Genomic DNA, 22,960 nt, shown 5'->3' on the forward strand with positions numbered 1-22,960 from the left:
GTTTTATTGCTAAAACTTGAAATAGTATAGCAAAATAACAGTAACTGTAGATTTACTAGCTGTAGATTTCTTGTTACTAAACTACAATATTTAGGAAAAAATGCTGTTGGACCATAATATGTCCTAAGATGGGACGTCTTTAGAGGAACACACTTCTCTGCTCACAATAGCAGACTTATCACACACAAGATAGAGATGCTGGGAACAGAAACCATTGAACAACTGAAAGTGTAACCAGGGTGCTTTAGTAAGGGAGGCGGCAGGCATCGCAGAATAAAGCCACTAATAAAAAAATAGTGTAAATTATGAATAAACAACAAAAAATGTGATATTAGATGTTAGAATGAGTGCAGCCTATTGTTAAATGTTTGTTATATTCTGTGATTTATATGCGTTTTTAGTGAGAGCTCACTGTTTTAGTTGTGTGTTTGCCTATTAATTGTTTGCTAATGAATTGTTTCTTTAAAAATTGTTTTCCAGCAAATTGTTTGCTAATGAACCGTTTTCTAATTAGTTGTTTGCTAATGATTCACAGGACAGTATACATCTCTCTCTCTCTCTCTCTCTCTCTCTTTCTTTCTCTTTCTCTCCCTCTTTCTCTCCCTCTCCCTCTCTCCATCCTCTAGGTCGCTATGACTACTCCCATAGTTACAGGGACTCCTACGTGGATGGGTCCTCTGTGCCCCAGGAGTTTGGCACCAATATGATGTATTTTTATGACGACGGTAACCGGATACAGATGTACACCATAGAAGAGAGTCTACTTAAAGAGTACATCAAGCGCCAGATGTGAGTTAACCTTTTTTTTGTTTTTTTTTTTGTTTTTGTTTTTTTCTTCACTGAGCACAGTTTGCTTAAAATTTACCCACCTACACCAAATCAAGCTCAACCAAGACATGTTTGATGTCTGACATTTGCCTCTGCAGGACTAATGTAGTGAATAAGCACTAGTAGCCTATGTACACCAATTGGCACAGTGCTAACTGCAAGCCTTATCACACACTCGCTTGGTGGTTTCTGACACTGCATGACAAACTGCTATCTATAAACAGACGTATGAATAAAATTCAGACTTGCTTTTGACTAAATATCCTTCAGATTGTTAATGTCTTAATTCAAAATGTTGCATCTTAAGAATGATGGCAGTTATAGGTGAAAAATGCAAGGCTACTGTTAAGTGTTGCAGGAAGAGTAACACATTATGGATGGTTCAGTAGTAATTTAACACATTGTGCACTTCATTTCAGGTGTATGCTACTTCAAAGCTGCTTGTCATGTATAATGCGATAAAACCCAGAGCTTGCTTTCACAGAACACATAATCTGCTTATGGTATAGATCAGGTCTGCTCAAAGTGTAGCAGTAGGCCCCTGAGGATGTTTAATTTGGCCCACCAGAAAGTTATCCTAACCCAGCAACCAGTTACATATGTTATACAATATATGATTAATTCCTTATTTTCCTTTAAAACAGTGTTTCTGAAACTTATTGCAATGTTATAAAGTACATGTTTTAATTATTTGAAGAATTCCAACCTTGTTTGTTTGTATATTGTTTTGTGGCCCTAGGCCCATCACAAAAATTGCACTTTGGCTCCCCAAGGCCAAAAATTTTGGCATCCCTGCTGTAGATGCTTCCAAGCAGAATTGCTGGTTAGAGCAAAAACATTGTAGTGTTTTGAAAATTGATAGATTTGACACACCTTTTGAGATTTGAGTTAAAGCTGTGTAATACAAAATGCCAACAGAAGGTGGAGCTGCTATCGCATCAGCAGGAGTGCATGGGATCGTGTGTGTGTGTGTGTGTGTGTGTGTGTGTGTGTTTGCGTGTGTGGGCGCACATGCTAAACTTAGCATTTCTGCCTATGGAGGGGGTTGTAAATGATCTGAGGTGGGAAGTGATGGGTCATTGGTGTGTCCATACATTTGTGCATGCATATTTTTCTATATCTATACCTCCTTAATGTAAATGTCCAGTGAATCAAAATAAAATTCATTTAGGCATTTATGCATAATATAGTCTAAAAATATCAGACAGTGTAACTATTCTACCATATATGCAGATAATGTAAACTATTAAAATTTGTAATTTTCATAATACAAAATTCGAATGTGATAGTTTAGCATGGTTATTCATTTAACCTAATACATTTACATTTACAGTATTTAGCAGACACTCTTATCCTGAGCGACTTAAAAGAAGTGCTTTGTCTATCTAGAGGAAGTATCTTTGCTAGTTACCAATAGGTTAGAGAGAAAGCTAGTTCTGAGCTCAGGTACTGCTAGAAACAAAAGTCACTGTTGATACCCAGAGAAAAAGGAACACAGAACAGAGTTAAACACAGAACAGTGCAATACAATACATACGTGCAGTATAATACATTACAATCAATACTTAATTCAGTGCTCATTTAAGTGCTGTATAAAGACATTTCTTCAGTCTGCGTTTGAATGGACAGCCAGTGGAAGTTTGTTGTACCTACATTTAGAGCCAGTTATTCATTCATCCTAATGGGAAACTGTAGAATAGACTCAGTTTATATCACAATACCTACATTTAGAGCCAGTTATTCATTCAACCTAATGGGAAACTGTAGAATAGACTCAGTTTATATCACAATACCTACATTTAGAGCCAGTTATTCATTCAACCTAATGGGAAACTGTAGAACAAACTCAGTTTATATCACAATACATTTAGAGCCCATTATTCATTCGACGTAATAAGAAACTTATTGTATTAAACTTGTATTCAACTCTGAGTATTAAAATAGCGATATAAATATTATGTGGTATAAACTGAGTTGTGTTCAATAGTTTCTCATTATGTCATCTTTACCAATGTTCTATAAAGCAAACTGGTATAGTATCAAACATGTGGAGTCCCTCTTTACTTAATATGATTTATCCTTAGGCTCACACCCATCAGCACACCACCCTTAGCATAATCCAGAGTAGACATGTATCCTGGATACACGATTTAAGACACAAAAGGTTTTGCAATTCTGAGTGTGGATCCTATAGCTCCACCCAAAAAGACGCCAGTCCCAACTCATTCCTGCTGAGACAGTCATAATTTGGCAAAAAGTCAGTTTTATTCCATTTCCCTCCCCTAACCTTAAACAGAGTTGAGTCATGTTTGACATATGGAGTTTGCATCTAGTTTTCGCACTAGAACTACTAGGCTAATGCAACTAAGAATGCTTTGCATCCATCACATTATTCTACAATACTTCTGTTATGTGAATCCACAGTCCATTTAAATACATTTTTTTCCCATGCATTTATGCATGATCTAGTGTAAAAATGCTGTATCTGTATATGCAGATTATGTAAACTGTATTTTAGTAAAATGTAATTTAGTTATTGAAAATAAGAAACTATAGAACAGACTCGGTTTATATCACAATACCTATATTTAGAGTCAGTTATTCATTCAACCTAATGAGAAACTGTAGAACAGACTTCTGTATTTTTAGCAGTGGAGCTACGGGGCTAATGTTGCTAACAAGTAATGAAAGCTTATACCCCATCAGTTACCATCATGTAAGCTGCATGTATAAATCATCTTGCACTTGCTGCAAACGATGTGAAGGTGTTCAGTAAACTCTAATAGAGATTTTACACATGGTCAAGACGTCCTCATGACTTTCAGTGAAGAGGACTGTGAGAAAGATAAAAGTGTAACCACACAGCATGACCACAAAATGTTCTCAAGATGAAGTATAACTGTTCTTAGCAGAACTTTTTAAGTCTAAATCAAAGATGCGTGTCATGCCTCTCAGAGATTGATTCATGTTTTGAATTGTCTTAATTGTTCTGAATGGGGTAAATGAGTAACAGTCCAAATGTCAACCTTGATTGCATAATGCAGCCATTGTTCATTTAGTATTGATTTATTTGTAACATGGTTACTTTCTCACTGCAGATTTGTTAGTCAGAGCAGGCAGTCTCACAGAGGACATGAATGTATGCTTTTCACTTCCAGTTCCAAAGCACTGCACATGCTGTTTAGTGTTTTCACCAAATTGTATCTTTCATTGTAGCTCACTAGCTCATTGTCAAGCTCTTTACAGATTAAATCAGGCATGCTGGAGCATGATTAACACTTAACTCAGTAATCCAGCAGCCTCTGGGACTGGCTCAAAAAAGGGGCTTTAGTTGTATAATTGTTCTCGCAGTTCTACACAGAATATATGCTACTTTGATCAGGGTGAAAAATGCTTAGATTTGGTTTTACATGCTCATCTACAGCCCTGTGTTTTGGCCCTAGAACAGGGGTTGGCAACGTGCAGCTATTTTACTGCCCTGTTGCGGTTCCACAGCAGAATTAGATTTTTAGGTAGAAATAAAATAATCCTCCTTTGCAGTAAAATAAAACTCTGCTGATCGTTCAACACAGTTTTAACAATAAATGGTCTTAGCAACATAGACAACGATTTCGCCTAGTTAGTGGCTAACAAAAAGGCAAAGTAAACGATTTAAGACTAACATCGATAATTTGGAGATAAATGGACTTATTTGCATTTATAATCTCTCCAGCTGGTTTCTTAGTGTGTTTAATCTGCAACTAAAAACTGACAAATACTAAAAAGTCACGAGGCTGAAATCATTCCCCACTTTCAAATTTTACCTTGTGGCTCCCAAGGTGGTTAGATCTTTGTTGAAAGGAAAATAATTGCTCCTCTTAACATTTGGGTTTCTGACCCCTGTTTTAGACCTAAACAACCTTTTTCCTTTTTCAGGGTCAAACGCTCAGCAAAGCTGCTCGATATCATCAAAGCTTTGAGAAACTGTCCAGAGTGAAATGTGCAGAGTAAACTAACAACTTTGAATGAAGTTGTCTGAGATCCTGTTAAAGATGTTGGCTACCTATTTGCCAACTTGCTTTGTGAATTCCGTTCTACTTTAAATGGTGCCGCAGTTACTTTCTGGTGCCTGTATATAAGCTGTAGCATTTAAGGTGGAACAGAACATTTGATTAAGAAGCTGGCGAGTATAAATAAACTTCAGCATCGTTTACTGAACATCAGCCTGCTTATGGTTCGGATCTTGTGTATAGAATGAAAAGTACTGACTTTGCTGTTGCTGTGCTGCTGTTGTTTCATCATATTGTCCACACCTGGTGTAAATTACATTTTTTCTCTGAACTTTAAAACTGTGTATCTGATTTCATCTGTGTCTGTATAGTTGCTAGTATTATGCATTATCTCTGTATGAATCTCCAGCTCAGTTTGAGACAGTCTGGCCTAGCATGTCTTCCTCTGTGTGGTTTTATGTCACATTCTTTTTATGCTTAACCACAACATACAGCCTGGAGCAAAGAGAGTTAGTAAAGAAGGAGGGGAATAACAGAAAGTGGTGGTGCGGTGGTACAGATATGGATGAATGGGTCAGTCAGAAAGAGAGAAAAATGAAAGCTGTCTTGGATGGATGTGTGGGTGAATGGTTAATGACCGGAATGAAGGTACCAGAAGGGTATTTATTTATTTATTTATTTATTTTTCGTGTTCTTTGTATCTGTCTAAGATGGTTGATTTTGACAGATAGACTTGTCAGTTATTACATACACTTATTGGAGCTAATTGCAGCTGTTTTCTGTAGTTGTTACATTTCACAAATTTCATTTCATTTATGTCACAGCAGTCAGAATTGAATTATTACAGGGTTAATGGAAGTCAAAATGCAGAAATGCATTTATTGAGAAAAATCATGGGTTGTACAAAAACCTCCTAAGTTGTTCCTGTAACATGTATAGAAGGTGGTTTAAAGAAAGGTTTGTGTGTATCATACGTAGCTAATCAGCTAGAATGGTCATTTTAAAAAGACAAATTGTTCATTGCAATTATTTTTAAGCTAATGTGTATCAATATATAGTTTTATGATTGTAATAAACCTTTTTGGTAGGTGTATTTTTTTCATACAAATTAGAAAATGAGAAATTTTAAAATGTATAAATTGTTGGCTTGTTTTTGTTCAGTGAGTACTACTTCAGCTTGCACAACCTGGAGCGAGACTTTTTCCTGCGGAGAAAGATGGACGCCAAAGGTTTCCTGCCCATCTCTCTGATCGCTGGGTTCCGCCGTGTCCAGGCCCTGACCACTGACATCAACCTCATCATGGAGGTGACCTTTTGCCCTTGTTTTTGAATTTATTTTTTAAGTACGTAGTATCCCAGGATCAATAATAGATTAATTTAGTAAGTGGTGATTGTCCCAGAATTAATGATAGATTAAGTATAGATATGTTTATGAGACATAATGCATGTAATGCATATATGCGTTTGTGTGTTTATCTCCAGGCGGTTAAAAACAGTGATGTGGTGGAGCTGGTAGATGAGAAGATCAGGAGAAAGGAGGATCCAGAGCACTGGCCAATCCCCGGACCCCCTGTGGATTCCCCCCGCACAGACTTCACCCAGCTCATCCACTGCCCTGAGTTCGTCCCAGGACAAACCTTCACCTGCCTCAACGCAGGTGCTGCGCTCAGTCTTTTTTTTTTGGTTTAGTCTCAGTGCAAGAAGCAGGACTGAGTGCAAGTACAGTCCACTATATATAGATATACTCAGTATAAACAGGATAGAGCTAGCATGTCAAAGTGACTCTCTAATGTTAATATATTATAAAATATATTAAAGAATAAAAATAAAAAACATAAAATGTGGCTGGTGCAAAAGTTATAACACCTGTTTATGCAGCAGTGTGTTTTCAATATAGTATAACTATAATAAGTATATTATGACTGCAGTGCTGGAGCATGTATCCTACAGAAGGTGCTGAAAGCTATTTAAAAGCTGTATGCTAAGAGGGCTACAAACATGGATTCTATCCAAGCAGCATACAGCGCACTGCAGCTGGGCTTCAACCTGCTACTGTGACTGGTTTGAATGGTCAGGCTAGGGAACTGCACTTCATCAGTGTTTGGACTTTGACAGTCCTAGTTTTTATGCTACTTTTTGTCACCAGACATTGACTAGAAACCAGTCATTTGTCACATCTGTATTTCCTAGCGCTATAGAGTCTCAAACACCACAGACAAAAGAAAGAAACGTTGAGCACACATACACAAAAAGCCCCCACATTCACCCAGTTCTTCTTTCAGGCTCAACCTCCCCAACCAATGAGAACACAGTCGAGTCCACCCCTTCCACAAACGGCCAATTAAATGGCAGTTCCGACACTGAGGCCAAACCCAACTCCAGCAAGTCGTCCGAAGCGGAGTCCAAAAGTGTGTCCAAGGCGGAAGAGAGGACCCCTGCTGGGCTGTCCAACAGCGTGCCTGATGCAGAAACTCCTCGAGGTCTGTCCAGCAGTCTGCCTGACTATGAGAACCAGTGGATCCAGGTGGAGAAACGGCACAGAAACACCTCTGGGAAGAACAAGGTAGAGACACACACACAAGTATAGAGGCACCGAACTGTTCTCCATGTGGTTCAGTTTCAGGGCAAAAATAATCTGAATTTAATTTAGCTTTTATTTCAGCTGAGTTTAAAAGATTGAAGTCATTTGGCAAGAGAATGAAACTAACCCCTTGAACTCTAAGGATCTGTATGTGAGTCTAGACCTCAATTCCTCACTCATAATAGCAGAAAACTGTACTCTTAGTAGTAGAACTATGTTAGGCCTTGTTCATATGACAGGTAAAAGTGACCCAAATCTTATTGTCTCTCCAAATCTGATTATTTTATATGGCTGTTCCCAGTATTTTTTTAATGTGGCCTGTATGCGACATCAGTCTGAACAGAACAGCCTCTAAACTTACTCACATGTACAAAAGAATAATGCTTCACTTTGCTTCACATGGCTCATCCAGAGGTAAACAGTCATGACCCCAATGAACACCAATCACTTCCAGAGGGTTTAGTTTCATCTTCACTAGCATCACAAGGAGCCATCATGAAGCTTCACTGACTGACAGCTGGGCTCATCACCCAGAATGTGTTCTATAAAAAGGCTGCAGTCACTTGGTTCATGTCCTCGGATTCTTTAAACTTTGCTTTCAAACTTGTATCTGTTCTTCGGCGCTGCAGCCGTGCTCTTCTATGGCCATTTCTTTCAAAATCTTTTCAAACACAGAGCAATTTGGCAAGTGCCTTCTAATTTTTTGCTACCAAAACCTCAGCCTAAATGTTTGTGAGGTCTCAGAATTATGGCGAATGTGGAGCTTGATTGACGTGAAAATTGTCTGAATTCCAGTCATATTACCGCATATCAGATATGTATCAGATTTCAGTACCACATATGAAAGCGTCTCAAATCGGAATTGAAAATGTCACGATTCAGTGTGGTTTTGCTGTTCACATTTGAAGAAAAAGTTCAGATTTGGGCCACTGTTACTTTCTGTATGAACAAAACATGGTTTAAAATATTGAAACTGTAACTAGGTTCTGCACACATAAAACCGTGCTGCTTCTGTGACTTTTTTGGGAGGTTGACATGCTCTGTATTAGGTTTTTGTTTTTGTTTTTAGCTCTCAAGATCACTATTAACTATTCTGCATAAGGACATTATAATGCTTTTATAATTGCTTTATAATGCAGTTAGTATGAAATGGGGTTGCTCGTGCTCTGCAGATATTTTCCTATCACACATTTTCATCATCTTAACCTCAGTCATAACTCACTCTTCTGTGTCTGTCCTCATGCCTCTTTAATTAAACTGTTGTCTTCATTTCTCTTTTCCCTTCTCTTTTCATTCCGTTCTGTCTCGTGCTTCCTCAGCCACCTGTCATTCTTCATCATCTTTCTCCACTTCCTCAGCTTGAGCCTCCCCCTGTAACAGTAAGAGTATCCTCCCTCTTGTGTTCCTGCTTTTTCTTTTTTATTCTTTCATTTGTTGGTTACTTTATAGTGTGTTTTTAGAAAAAGAAAACAGGAACCAGATGTGTCCATTCAGCTTAATGCATTTCAGTGATTCAGAGCTCAAAACTGCAGCTGTGTACATTTTCATAGTTAAAACAAAATGTGTCCAAGATGGATCTTTGAGATGGATTTTTTTAAGCATATGAAAAATAAAATAAAGTGATTTCTAAAAAGCTGAGTTCGTCAGAATTATGAACAGAGCTGTAGTAAATTCTAAAATAGCTGAGAAAGCTGTAGAACATCACCACTCCTAATATAGTTTATACCCACAGTTCTATTAAAATGAATGTCCAGAATGAAGTTCTATTAAAATAATATCCAGAATGTCCTATTATAATTAATATCCAGAGTAAAGTTCTAATAAAAGCAATATCCAGAATAATGTTCTGTTAAAATTGATATCCACAGTAAAGTTCTAATAAATTTAATATCAAGAATGAATATATAATAAAAATTAATATCTAAAATAAACTTCCAGAGGTAAAAATCTCAATTTACTTATAATATAGTTGCATATAATTTTAGTTGCTATATATTATTTAGTAGTTATATATGTTGTATAATTATATATTATGTACAGTGTATAAAAGATATACTTTTAATTTATTTCTCTTGTACCTTTCTAAATTTTTTGGCATAGTATATGTAAGTTTATGTGCAATATATGCTACTTGCTACTGAAACAATTTGGGATCAATAAAGTTCTATCTATTCATCTAGCTATCTGTATATCTAGATGGAATTTTATTTACTTGTATTAGTTTTTATTGTTTTTTTACTTTTTGTTTCTTACTTTGCTCTTTCTTTCGCTCTTATTATTTCTTCATTATAATTGCACTTTTAAGTTTAGTTAAGTGATAGTTTTTTAATCCCACAAACGGGGAAATTCCACCTCTGCATTTAACCCATCCGTGAAGTGAAACACCACATACACACTAATGAATAGACACACACAATAGGGGCAGTGAACAGCCCTATCCACTGTGCCCGGGGAGCAGTTGGGGGTTAGGTGTCTTGCTCAAGGACACCTCAGTCATGTGCTGTTGGCCCTGGGGATCGAACCGGCAACCATCCGGTCACAGGGCCAGTTCCCTAACCACCAGTCCATAACTGCCCCAAGTTTTTAAGTTTTGAAATAATCTAAAATTGAATATAACACCTTTTTAATACATACATTTTCAATAAGTTATTTGTAAATAAAATAATAACAACAATCACTGATTTTATACTCATTGTTTATATAATCTGCTTTGCAGGAGCGTTCAGTACTGGTTCAGTCCGGTCCAGACCTGCAGCCCGAGGCCGACCAGGAGGAGCTGGACTTCCTGTTTGATGAAGAGATGGAAAGACTGGCAGCGCCTCGCAAAAACACTTTCACTGATTGGTCAGATGACGATTCGGATGGAGAACTGGACGACAGAGATGTGAACAAAATCCTGATTGTGACTCAGACGCCCCCGCACCTGCGGAAACACCCGGGTGGCGACCGGACTGGGAACCATGTCTCCCGCGCCAAAATCACCGCTGAACTCGCCAAAGCCATCAACGACGGACTCTACTACTACGAACAGGATCTGTGGACAGAGGAGGACAAACAGCTGGACAGCACCAGCATGAAGGTAATGCAAATCAGTTCCACATAAAAGGATATGGTTTGGTAAAAATAGCTAGTTGCTATAAACAGGTGTTAGAGGAAATTAAAGGAGCAGACGTTTGCTTCTTTAATTTTGCACTGAAGCTACAAGGCTAATGTAACTAATATTAATGCCTCGACAGTTATTGTTCAAACTGCATGTGGTGCCTGACACTGTTATCTATAAAAAAAAAAAAAAAGGATAATTTTCAGACTTTGAGGTGCCGCTTATTACTTAAAATAAGTGTCATACAGTTTTCGAATCCATGTAAGTCTATTATTGTAAGTGAGAGTACTTACAGGGGAATTCTGCCAATTTTTCTAAGTTTCTGCATAATTCAATCACTGAGATGTAAACAAAGTGATTCAGAGTGGTTTAGTGTGAAATGGTTCAGATTTCTTTACAGTGGTTCTGATAGGAATCAGGCGTCACCATGACTACAACACAAATATAGCCATTTTGTTAATTACTGTCCAAAAGCCACCAGTGAATCTACACATCAGTTTTTTTATGGAATGTTGATGATGGTAAAATAGTGGAAAATCTGAAATAAGATTTCTTTAGGATCTATTTTGGGGTACATCGCAATACATGTATCCAAAGAGCATTCGGTTAAAAATAGTGTTTTAGGCCAAAAGCTTCTCAGAACTATGGTTGAACAATCTCTCATACATCAGGCAGTGATTTCATAACCATTTCATGTAAAAGCTTTCTGTGAGGGAAGCTTTTAGAGGTGGACGTCTGGTTCCCATCACCACCACCGTGAGCATTCCTGACTCAGTAAGTTTCTCTAGAACAGAGCATTTCACACTAAACCACTCTGAATTACTCTATTTACATCATAACCATTGAATTATGCAGAGATAAAAAACAGTGGAATTTCATGTTTAAAACCAATGTGACGTTTTAGGCATGCATTTAGCACCATGCTTGTTGATTTGGACTATTTTCATCCATTACTTCTCCAAATTATCGCTTTATTATGTAAATATTTTATCAAAATTGTTGGGCTGGGGGTTGTTACTGAGAAAGATTTTGATGCCGATTCTTGAACAATCCTTTTTCGAAGCCTTCTTTGAAACTTAACTTCTGGTTAAACCAGAATTGACTTACTGGAAGTAGAACTGTTTAAGTGGATCTCGGAAATTCCGACTTCCAAGTTCAAATATAGTGCAACACAGGTACTAGATTGCGAAATGTTGTTATTGAATGATGTGTTGTTTTGATGGTGTGTGCTGAGGATGAAATTTGGTCAGTACCATAAGAGTGCTGAACTTTCTGAAGTATCTGAGGCTTGGCCACAGAGCAACTTTGATAGATGGTTATGTTTATATACTACCTTCTGTACAAAGATGATGTTATTTAGCTGTTGTATGAATAGAAATGGATGTTTACTGTTGTGCTGTGTTTGTGGTTACATACTCACAGTTTCTCATCCCACCGTCCACTCATGTAAGGGTTATATACTCAAGAGACGACATCCATACTGCACTGATATCGATCTCAGTGCTGTATTTGCACAACACTGATGTCAGTTGTAAATATGCACAAGGGTATTACCCACTGCTCTGATGTCAAGGGCACACATTCCTAGTGCACTGATGTGAATCTCATATCTACACTACAGTCTTGTTAAGTTAAAAGGAATTCCACCAATTTGTCCAAGTTTCTGCATAATTCAATCACTGAGATGTTAGCAGAGAGATTGTTCTGAGTGGTTAGGTACGAAATAGTTTGAATGTCTTTACAGTGGTGGTAATAGTAACCAGGGGTCACCATGTTATTTACTATCCAAAACCACCAGTGAATCTACATGTGTCTTCTGAGTTTTTATGTGGAATACTGATGATGGTATAGTAGTGGTAAGTCTGAAAAAGTTTTTCTACAACAGAGATGGGTTCATTTCTGAATGACTTTACATCTTAACCATTTTTTTATGGAGAAAATTTGAAAAATTGGTGGAATTCCCCTTTAAATCTGCTCTGGAACGTGACCAACACTGCACTGGTGTAAGTGTTAAATTCACACTGGGTCATGCTCTCCACTACACTGATTTTGAGTTACCGCTTAGAGCGTCAGGCCTCAGTTCTCTCAGATATCACCCTGCACATATCCTTTACATGAGAGCTAAATGCACAGAGATCCCAGAATGCATCTGTTCCTAAAATAAACCCTTATTTCTTACCGCTGCTCCATGAGTAGCCTAACAGGGACATCAGCACTAATGACCTTAAAGGCCAATGATTTGTTTAGTGTGGTTGTGTAATTACTGCAATTTCAAGCATTAGTACAGTGGACTTTAGAAAGTGTCTGCCCACATGGCAGCGTATATGTATAATATGAACTAGAGGGCTAATGCTGTGTTTCAAAACTTATTTACTACTACTACTACAAAACTTATCTACTACTTTTTATTTTGAAGGCAGGAAACATTGGTTTTCCATGATATGGACCCTTTAGTACATTTCCAACAAGGCTGTTCTTGCCATTTCTGATGTAGTTCATATTCAAGAGCATATTAAAGCAACCTTCTTTGAGCCATTCTAGACACTGGAAACCTATTCATTGCACCATAACATAGTGCATGAGATTCTTATTTAGCAGCCAGAATCAGAAAAGAAATCCATCTTTGTTGTGAATAGAAATATGATACTGTACCACATGTGCCAGTTTTATTTTTTCCCTTCACCAGGGTCACCTGCTCTTTATCTGCGTTTACTTTTCCTTTTTCTAGTTTTTATCAGGTCTGTGTATTTGACTTTGGAAAAACAGGAGTAGTGGACATGGAGAGAGGGTGAGAGAGTGGGCGAGAGGTAGCGATGGAGTAATGAGATCAAGGAAAGGCACAAGCAGAATGAATGGAAAGGATATTCGCCTGTAAATCCAGGACAGTTGCCGAAATAGAAAACAGAAATCATTCCGATTTTAAAACAAAGTATGTTGGACATAAACCTGAACTGATCAGTGCATTTTTATGTAGGTTCGATTTGACCATATTTACTTTTTGAAAAGCTGTGCTCATGTAACCTTAAATGCATTGAAATGTTGCAATTGCTATTGATTTGTTATATAAAGAGGAAGCAAGAGGGCAGGAAATCTCTGAACGTGGACTTTTTGGTGGCATCATTTCAAGCCGTTTGCAGTTTTGCAATTGTGTGAGTTTTGCCACCTGTGCTCACAACACTAAGGCCACTACTGCTTATCATACTGACATAGAGTTGAGTTATTACTTCTATACTGTAAGTGTATACTTCTATGAATGTTCTTACATAATTACAGTTATATAATTAATTTCATTTGCATTTAATGTATAACAGAGTTCTACTTACAAACACAGGTGTGGCTTAAAAATCTGCACTGTGAACACAGTTTCTCCACTTGGTTCAGTTTGCTTTGAAAAGTCTTGCTTAAAGTACACTGTCGGCTTAGGGTTCAGTTTCCTGGATAGTTTCGCCGATTTAAAAAAAAAAAAATTCTGCTTACTTTCATGTTAATGTAAACAAACTCATCCAGACTGGTTTGATTTTAAATGGTTCATTTACTGACTCTACAGTGAAGGTGATGAGATCCAGGGTTCACCATGCTCATGTTTGCTTACAGCCCCTGGATGTATCCGTCCACCATAAATGGATTAAAAAGTTTTGCTTTGAGCCGAAATGTTATAGCAGTACTGTGATGCACGGCATCAGACATCAGGCAGCAACGTTCGTGTAATGTCTTTCTGTGAGGAGTATAGAATTGAGGGTTCTGGTTGAGTGTTGGCTGTAATTTTAAATAAATATGAAAAATCTTCTTTGAAAGTTCTCTCTTTGTTTAGTTCTCTACCAAGAACTTCTCCCATTCATGTATGCTTGCTTTGGGGTCAGTCACATGCTCAGGTCAGTCCTTTCCATATGCAGCTTGGTTAAATATGAACAGAATGATCCTCATAGCTCACTGCCACCATCTTAATGCTTTTCCTGGAAAGCTTTATTTGGTGCCTTACCAGCTGCATGTTTTGTTTAACTTCCTATAAAACCCTCAATCAGACTGCTTTTAGTGCTAAACTGACATGAAGTATTTGCACAATTTATGTGAAGTAGGTCAACCTTGGAGAAACAACTCTGGAAATGGAAGTGGATGAGTGTAAAGCTCATTGCATTCAGTTTTCTAAACTGTCTGTTAGATCACATTACTAAAAGCTATAATTACTGCAGACCAATTTAATTAGAATGCAGAATGAAGATGATGTTAGTTTTCCATATTCTCTAACAAAGAATCATGCAGATTGGAATAGCTTTCACAGCCAGATGTGGGTCCATCCACAGAGCTGAAAGCTTAGAGGTAAATTTCTGACCATTAGAATTCCAAATTATCATAAAAATACAGTAAATGCACCCATGTGATCCCCCCAGTTAACACATCCTCTAAAGGGAACACATATATAATATAATATTTATTTATAAACATAAAATAGAAATTGGGCTGTGCTTTTGCCCAGGCAAATTTTGTTTTCAGGAATTAAACAGTAATTGTGCATTTAAATGTGCCGAAGTGTGTGCATAGTTCCTTGAACATTATTAAAATCAGTTCTAATCTATTAGAACTATCCAGTATGGGTGCTTTTGAGTCGCCTTTTCCTGATGCATTTAAACAGCCCAATTGTCGACTGTAATGCTGGTGGTTTAAACTGTATTGCGGTCATTAAGGACATGGTGTGACCAGCAGGGCCTTGAGTAAGACCCTTCTCCTCAAATGCCCTGTCGTAGAATCTAATCCTGCTTAGCGTAGTGACGTCCTAGCTTCACTACTCACTGATGACGTGGCGTTAGAGCATGTAATCTGTGCAGTAAGCTGCGGCTGTTATTTAAAGGGATAATTCAGCAAATGAAACTTTTACTGCCAGTTACATATTTAGCAACAAGCTTATTAAATATCAGACTTCCTTTGTGTCTTTCCAGTAACTTACCAGAAAAACAATATCACAAGTGTAAATGTTTGTGCCAATATTAGTGACCACCCACTTTATCCTCTTGTGATGTCAGCACTCAGACCTTTCAGGTTTCAATGTGTGTTTTTGACAATAGTTTGAAAAAGAATATTGTTAAAGCAAAACCTGCTCTTCATGATGTTTCAGTTTCTTAAAGGAATAAAAATGAATCCCCGCCCCCGCTACTGCCGAGTCAACACTCCCCTCCGCGGCTGAGGTGTGCAGAGCCTTCAAGCGTGTTAACATCTGCAAGGCAGCCAGGCTTGACGGGGCGCTCTCAAAGCCTGTGCACATGAGCTGACAGGAGTGTTTACAGACATTTTTAACCTCTCTCTCTCTCTCTCACTCTCAGTTGTTTCCACATGTTTTAAACTGGCCACCATTGTGCCAGATCCAAAGTCAGCCAGAGTTAATACTCTAAATGACTGATGCTCGGTTCCTCTGACCTCCATCATAAACAAGTGCTTTGAGAAGCTGGTTAGAAACTTTATCTGCTCCGCTCTACCACTCTGGACCAACTGCAGTTTGCTTACAGATGGAGCAGATCCACTGATGACGCAATAGCCCTGACTCTACACACTGCCCTCTCCCATCTGGACAAAAAGAACACGTATGTGAGAGTGCTGTTTCTGGACTACAGTTCAGTATTCAACACCATCGTGCCCTCAAGGCTCGACATTAAGCTTTGAGGTCTGGGTTTGAACAGTTCTCTGTGCAGCTGAATCCTGAACTTCCTGATGAGCCGGCGGCAGGTGGTAAAGATGGGCAACATCACCTCCTCCTCACTGACCCTTAACACCGGAGCTCCCCAGGGCTGTGTGCTCAGCCCTCTCTTGTACTCCCTTAACACCCACAATTGCTCAGCCAGACACAGCTCCAATGTCATCATCAAATTTGCAGATGACACCACAATTGTTGGCCTGATCTCCAATGGCAATGAGGAGGCCTACAGTGAAGAGGTCAGCTTTCTGATACTCTGGTGCCAGGAGAACAACCTCTCTTTCATTGTCAACAAGACCAAGCTCATAGTGGGCAAGAGAGAGTGCACAACCCCATCACCATCAACAAAGCTATGGTAGAGAGGGTCAGCAGCTTCAAGTTCCTCAGTGTTCACATCTCAGAGGAACTGACATGGAGCGAACACAGCACATGGGTGGTAAAAAAGGCACAACAGCACCTCTTTCACCTCAGGCGGCTGAAGAGGTTTGGCATGAACACCCTGATCCTCAGAACGTTCTACACATGTACTGTAGAGAGCATTCTAACAGGCTCCATCACCAGCTGGTATGGAAACTGCATTGCCATCGAGCGGAAAGCTCTGCAGAGGGTGGTGTGGACAGCCTAGCACATCACCGGGGTCCAGCTCCCAAACCTTTTGGATTTATACATCAGCCGCTGCCCGAGGAAGACCAGGAGGATTCTAAAGGACTCCACTCACCCAAGCCACTGTCTGTTCTCACAGCTGCCAAGCGGGAGGAGGTACAGAAGCATAAAGTCCAGAACCAGCTGGTTCTGAGACAGTTTCTTCCCCCGGGCCATCAGGCTGCTGAACAGCTTGTAGTGCTGGTGTATCTGTCTACAGGCCTGTCACTGCACTGAGTCATTGTCTCCATGCACAATCACCACCTCATCCACATCTCATCAGACTCACTCTCTGCACCTTTTATCTAACAAATCTGTACTCACACATATAGATTGTCATCTTGTACTTTTTATATACATATCTTGTACAATCTGGAAGATTTCTATATCAGTATTCTATCCCCTGTGTACCTGCATCTCATTTATTATCTACCTCAAACTAACTGCACATACGGAATGTGTACAACAGTACATTTCATAGTTTTATATCATAACTTATTACTGTACAACTGTACATTGGAATAGTGCAATACTAGTGTATATGTATATATTCAGAGTTGGGGTGTGTGTGTGTGTATATATATTTTTTTTTTCTTAGATATTTATATAGTTTTTTGTATTTAAGCTCTATAAGGGGTTTGCACACCCAAGATTTTCACTCAGTTTCCACCTGTGTAAATGTGATGAGACAATAAACGTGATTTGATTTGATTTGATTTGACAAATATGTCTCTCTGTCAGCAGGAACTGGAAAACTTCAAGAAAATCAGCATGATCAGCCAGGACGAGTTTGACACTTTGACCCCTAAAGTACCCATCGACCCCAAACAGGAAGTGCCCCCCCCTCCCCCTTGCCAAGGTAGTTTTTTTGGATAATATCATCGTGTGTGCTATTAGCACAATATGTAGACATACTACAAAAAAGTTTGGAGTCACTGTATATTGATTATTATTAATAATCGCTGCTATTTTTGTTCAATAGTAACTTACACAGTGTAGAATAAAATGCTGTAAGCTCTACACCAGAGGGAATTTTACGATATTTTATTCAGTATATTTCAGTGGGGGCTAATATTAATATACTGTAGTTATTAAGATATATAGGTTTTCTGCCTGAGCTTTGACCACCACATTTTAAATACAAAGCACTCAGGATGTTGATTTATTAGAACTGTCTGTTCTTCTCTGTCATTCTAGAGTCATGTACCATTAATCTGGACAAATCTAACATTTCTTTTTTTTAAAAGAGCTAAAAATAAAATTAAGTCTGTGAAGCTTTATATTGGTAGCATTGTAGGAGAATCATTTCATATCTTTATCTGTAATTTTTTACAAGAAACTGTGGAACTTTGGAATTCTGATTCTGAACTTCTGAATGCTGTCGTTAGTATGGTGAATTAATGTATGTGTGTGTGCGAATTAATGTCATCACAGAAAAAAGTATCTCCAAAGACAAAAGGAAAAAAAATCTTAACTTTTAATATTTAATGTAAAAAGGTATTTTATATATAGGGCAGCTGCCATGTTCAAATGATGTGGGAAAAATAAAAACTAAAAACGTTTTTCTTCAGACTATGACAATATATTTTTACAAGCTTGACAGCTTTTTGGTGCTATATAGAACCATTTTCAAAAAGGTGCTGTATAGAACCATGTACAACACATTGTCCATCATCCTGAAGAACCATTTAGGCATAAAATGGTTCTGTGTAGAACACACACACACACACCCTTGTGTGTATTTACATGTTCCCTTTACTAAAAAACCCTTAAACAACCATCTTTTTTTAAGAATGTGTATATACATACGTGTGTGTGTGTGTGTGTGTGTGTATGTGTATAAAAATACATGTACATACATATGCATATGTGTATATCTATGCACATATAAATATGTATATATACACAACTGCTCTTCAGCCTTCCGTTTCTTTTTTTAAATTTATTCTAGATGAGTCCAGTGTAGCCCACTCTGTCCCCACTGATGTCCCAGAACCCTCCAGTGCTCCCCGGACCCCCCGAACCCCACGCACACCCGGCCGTCAGGACCCCACAAAAACGCCCCGCTTCTACCCTGTTATCAAGGACAGTGGCAACATCGATGGACAGGTACATACATTGATGTGTGCATTACCTACTGTTGGGTGAAAGCTTGACTTTTCAATAGATGTGTGTTACATCTAAGTGACACTGTGTGACATACTGTTATTATAAACATGGAATAAAGTACAGTCAGAAGTTTTAGGAAAGGGTTTTTTATTGTTTTTTTTTTTAATATAATGCATAATGTATACGATTAACAATTGTTTCATACAGTGTCAGAAACCACATAATGAAGTCTATTAGAAATACTGAACACCATGTCTTTCTCAGACTCCCCGGAAGAGGAAAACTCGACACAGCTCTAATCCGCCACTGGAGAGTCATGTGGGCTGGGTGATGGATTCCAGAGAACACAGACCACGCACCAGTTCCATCAGGTTAGACTTACATCACAGCTACATCAATGAGACCACAGCACAAACATCCTGGCACTGGTCACCAGACCACCAAGCAAATTCATCATTCAGTGTGTTTATCATAAAAATACTGTTTTCTTTTAACAAACATTCGTCAGTGCCAATGGAAATGAAATATTTGTTAAAAGCACTGCATTAATGTGAACACTGGCATAATTTCAGCTAGTGTGGTTACAGTTAGTGAATACAGAAAAAATCAGATGTTACCATCAGTTGTGTTTGAACTTCTGTCTTTGTCTCTCTCTCTCTCTCTCTAAGCAGTAGTTCTAATGCATCTCCGTCGGAGGGCGCCCCCTTGCAGTCAGGCAGTTATGGCTGCACCCCCCAGTCTCTGCCTAAATTCTGGCACCCGTCCCACGAGCTGCTCCAGGAGAACGGCTTCACCCAGCAGGTTTACCACAAGTACCGCCGACGCTGTCTCAATGGTACACACACAAATACACAGCAGATCTCATACATACGGTCACACAGTAATCCTCACTCACAGCCAGAGCACTCCGTTTCTTCGTAAACAACCAGAACACTCACTTTCCTCATACACAACCAAAACACTCACTTTCTCTACACATGGGCAGAACACTCATTTTCCGCATACACTGCCAGAACACTCATTTTCCGCATACACGGCCAGAACACTCATTTTCCGCATACACGGCCAGAACGCTCACTTTCCTCATACACGGCCAGAACACTCATTTTCCACATACACGGCCAGAACACTCATTTTCCGCATACACGGCCAGAACACTCATTTTCCGCATACACGGCCAGAACACTCATTTTCCACATACACGGCCAGAACACTCATTTTCCGCATACACGGCCAGAACGCTCACTTTCCTCATACACGGCCAGAACGCTCACTTTTCTCATAGAAAGCAAGAATGCTCACTTTCCTCATACACGGCCAGAACGCTCACTTTCCTCATACACGGCCAGAACGCTCACTTTTCTCATTCACGGCCAGAACACTCATTTTCCTCATACACGGCCAGAACGCTCACTTTTCTCATAGAAAGCAAGAATGCTCACTTTCCTCATACACGGCCAGAACGCACACTTTCCTCATACACGGCCAGAACGCTCACTTTTCTCATAGAAAGCAAGAATGCTCACTTTCCTCATACACGGCCAGAACGCACACTTTTCTCATACACAGCCAGAACGCTCACTTTCCTCATACACGGCCAGAACGCACACTTTCCTCATACACGGCCAGAACGCTCACTTTCCTCATACACAAAGAGAACATACACTCAATAAAATGCAGGAGCATGTTGTGACTGTTTGCTGTTTTTGTTTGTAGAGAGAAAACGGTTGGGAGTGGGTCAGTCTCAGGAGATGAACACACTCTTCAGGTTCTGGTCCTTCTTCCTCAGGGACAACTTCAACAGGAAAATGTACGAGGAGTTTAAGCAGTGCGCTTTGGAGGATGCCAAAGAGAACTACAGGTGAGAATCAGGTGCTTGGTTACTAAGCTTCTAGTGAGATCAGGATGCTTGGTTTCTAAACTACAGGTGAGAACCCAGGTATGTGGTTACTAAGCTACAGATAAAAACCAGATGCTTGGTTACTAAGCAACAGATGAGAACCAGGTGCTTGGTTACTAAGCTACGTAAGATAACCAAGTGCTTGGTTACTAAGCTACAAGTGAGAACCAGGTGCTCGGTTACTAAGCTCCAGGTGAGAACCAGGTGCTCGGTTACTGAGCTACAGGTGAGAACCAGGTGCTCGGTTACTAAGCTCCAGGTGAGAACCAGGTGCTCGGTTACTGAGCTCCAGGTGAGAACCAGGTGCTCGGTTACTGAGCTACAAGTGAGAACCAGGTGCTCGGTTACTAAGCTCCAGGTGAGAACCAGGTGCTCGGTTACTAAGCTCCAGGTGAGAACCAGGTGCTCGGTTACTGAGCTACAGGTGAGAACCAGGTGCTTGTTTACTAAGCTACAGGTGAGAACCAGGTGCTTAGTTACTATGCTATATCTGAGAACCAGATGCTTGGTAACTAAGCTACAGGTGAGAACTAGGGGTGCCACGATTATTCAACTTAGTCGACTAAAATTAGCTGCTGACGTCATTACGTCTGTCTCGAGCTTGCTAGAAACATTTTGACATTATCGCTCACTAGAGAGGTAACAACAGCGTGACGGCAGCCTCAAGAACAAAATCCTCAAAAGTGTGGAGCTAAATTCAGAAAAAGGTTGTCAGTTGTGCTGTTTGTAAAGACGAGCTTAGCTGGGAGCACATCCTCCATGCTGGAGTATCTGAAGAGGAAACACGGCGGCTCACTGTGAAGAAGATTCATCTCGATAAGATATGCTGCGTCCCAAACCACATACTAGCTCACTAAAGAGTGTGTAAAAATAGCACATATACCATTAGAAGTGCACTAATTAGTGTATTGTGTGAAGTACAGAAGTGTGTGGTTTGGGACGCGGTGATAGTTGTGCTAGCTAGTTAGCTAATGTTCTGTCCTGCTTCATGTTCTGAACCAAGCTGTAACATTTTTCTGTTTCAAAATGCAGGTTCTCTTGAATAGTTAATGGAGTTAATGAACAGAGGAGCAAGTAACTATTATTTACAGCCAACCTGTTCACTTTTCAGATGATAATGTTGGATCATCGTCTTAAGGCCAATGCCGCTGGTGCGGTCAAATTCAGCGAACGTAGGAAATCCAAAGTATTCTCTTCCTTGCGAACGTTTGGCTCCACTTGCTCACAGTTTTAGGAAGTAGTTCTCTTTGAACACACAGGGCAGTTTTATTTTTATCTTTTGTATTAGCATGAAAGTTAATTAATACAGTGAATTCTTGAATATTAGTCATCTTTATTATCTTCATTGTTAGTTTGCAAATGCATGAAACAACCTCAAGCTTCATTTGAAAGTTAATAGCTGCATAAAAGTTATTTGGTAATATAGTGATTCATAATCAATATAATCGATGATTCGTGTGTAATCGATTGATTATTCGACAAATTAGTCGTTTGTTGCAGCACTAGTGAGAACCATGTGCTTGGTTACTAAGCTACAGATGAGAGCCAGGTACTTGGTTACTATGCTACAGATAAAACCCAGTTGCTTGGTGACTTGGGAGCAGGTGAGAACCTTGTGCTTGGTTAATATGTCACAGGTCCAGAACAGGTGCTTGGTTGCCAAGTTACAGATCATAGCTAGGTGTGTGGTTACTAAGCTACAGGTAAGAACCATGTGCTTGGTTACTATACTACATATGAGAGCCAGGTGCTTGGTTGCTATGCTACAGGTGAGATTCCTGGTGTTTTGTTACTACGATTCAAGAGAGAACCAGCTTCTTGTTGACTAAGCTACAGTTGTGAACCAGGTTTACGGTTACTAAGCTACATGTGACATTCAGGTGCTTGGTTACTAGGCTGCAGGTAAGGTGCTTGGTCATTAAGTTCCAGATGAGACCCAGGTGCTTGGTTTCTACGCTACTGATGAGATCCACCTGAACTACAGGGAAAAAGTGTTTAGTGAAAAAGTGTTTAGATCACAATGTGCTCTAACAGGGACAGTTGTTTCAGGTCAGACAAAATGTATTGTTACAAAAAATTCTGTAGTCAAAACATCAGCAGGCACCACACCTACTGCAGGATTGCTCTT

At 39.3% G+C, this 22,960-nt stretch overlaps 1 protein-coding gene across 3 annotated transcripts in view; it reads left to right on the forward strand.

Annotated features, from left to right (window-relative positions):
- larp1b (La ribonucleoprotein 1B) overlaps positions 1-22,960 on the forward strand; it is a 62,807-nt gene that overhangs the window by 33,434 nt on the left and 6,413 nt on the right. For 2 of the 3 annotated variants that reach the window (XM_017716737.2, XM_037541877.1), the window contains exons 6-15: positions 627-789; positions 5,979-6,123; positions 6,300-6,474; positions 7,100-7,380; positions 10,115-10,477; positions 17,565-17,682; positions 18,775-18,932; positions 19,197-19,303; positions 19,604-19,767; positions 20,649-20,793. In XM_017716737.2, the coding sequence (XP_017572226.1) occupies positions 627-789; positions 5,979-6,123; positions 6,300-6,474; positions 7,100-7,380; positions 10,115-10,477; positions 17,565-17,682; positions 18,775-18,932; positions 19,197-19,303; positions 19,604-19,767; positions 20,649-20,793 (1,819 nt within the window). The remainder of the gene's footprint in view (positions 1-626; positions 790-5,978; positions 6,124-6,299; positions 6,475-7,099; positions 7,381-10,114; positions 10,478-17,564; positions 17,683-18,774; positions 18,933-19,196; positions 19,304-19,603; positions 19,768-20,648; positions 20,794-22,960) is intronic. The other variant, XM_017716738.2, reaches the window with a different exon arrangement.

This window comes from Pygocentrus nattereri, chromosome 10 (assembly GCF_015220715.1).
Source record: "Pygocentrus nattereri isolate fPygNat1 chromosome 10, fPygNat1.pri, whole genome shotgun sequence".
NCBI classification, from domain to species: Eukaryota; Metazoa; Chordata; class Actinopteri; order Characiformes; family Serrasalmidae; genus Pygocentrus; species Pygocentrus nattereri.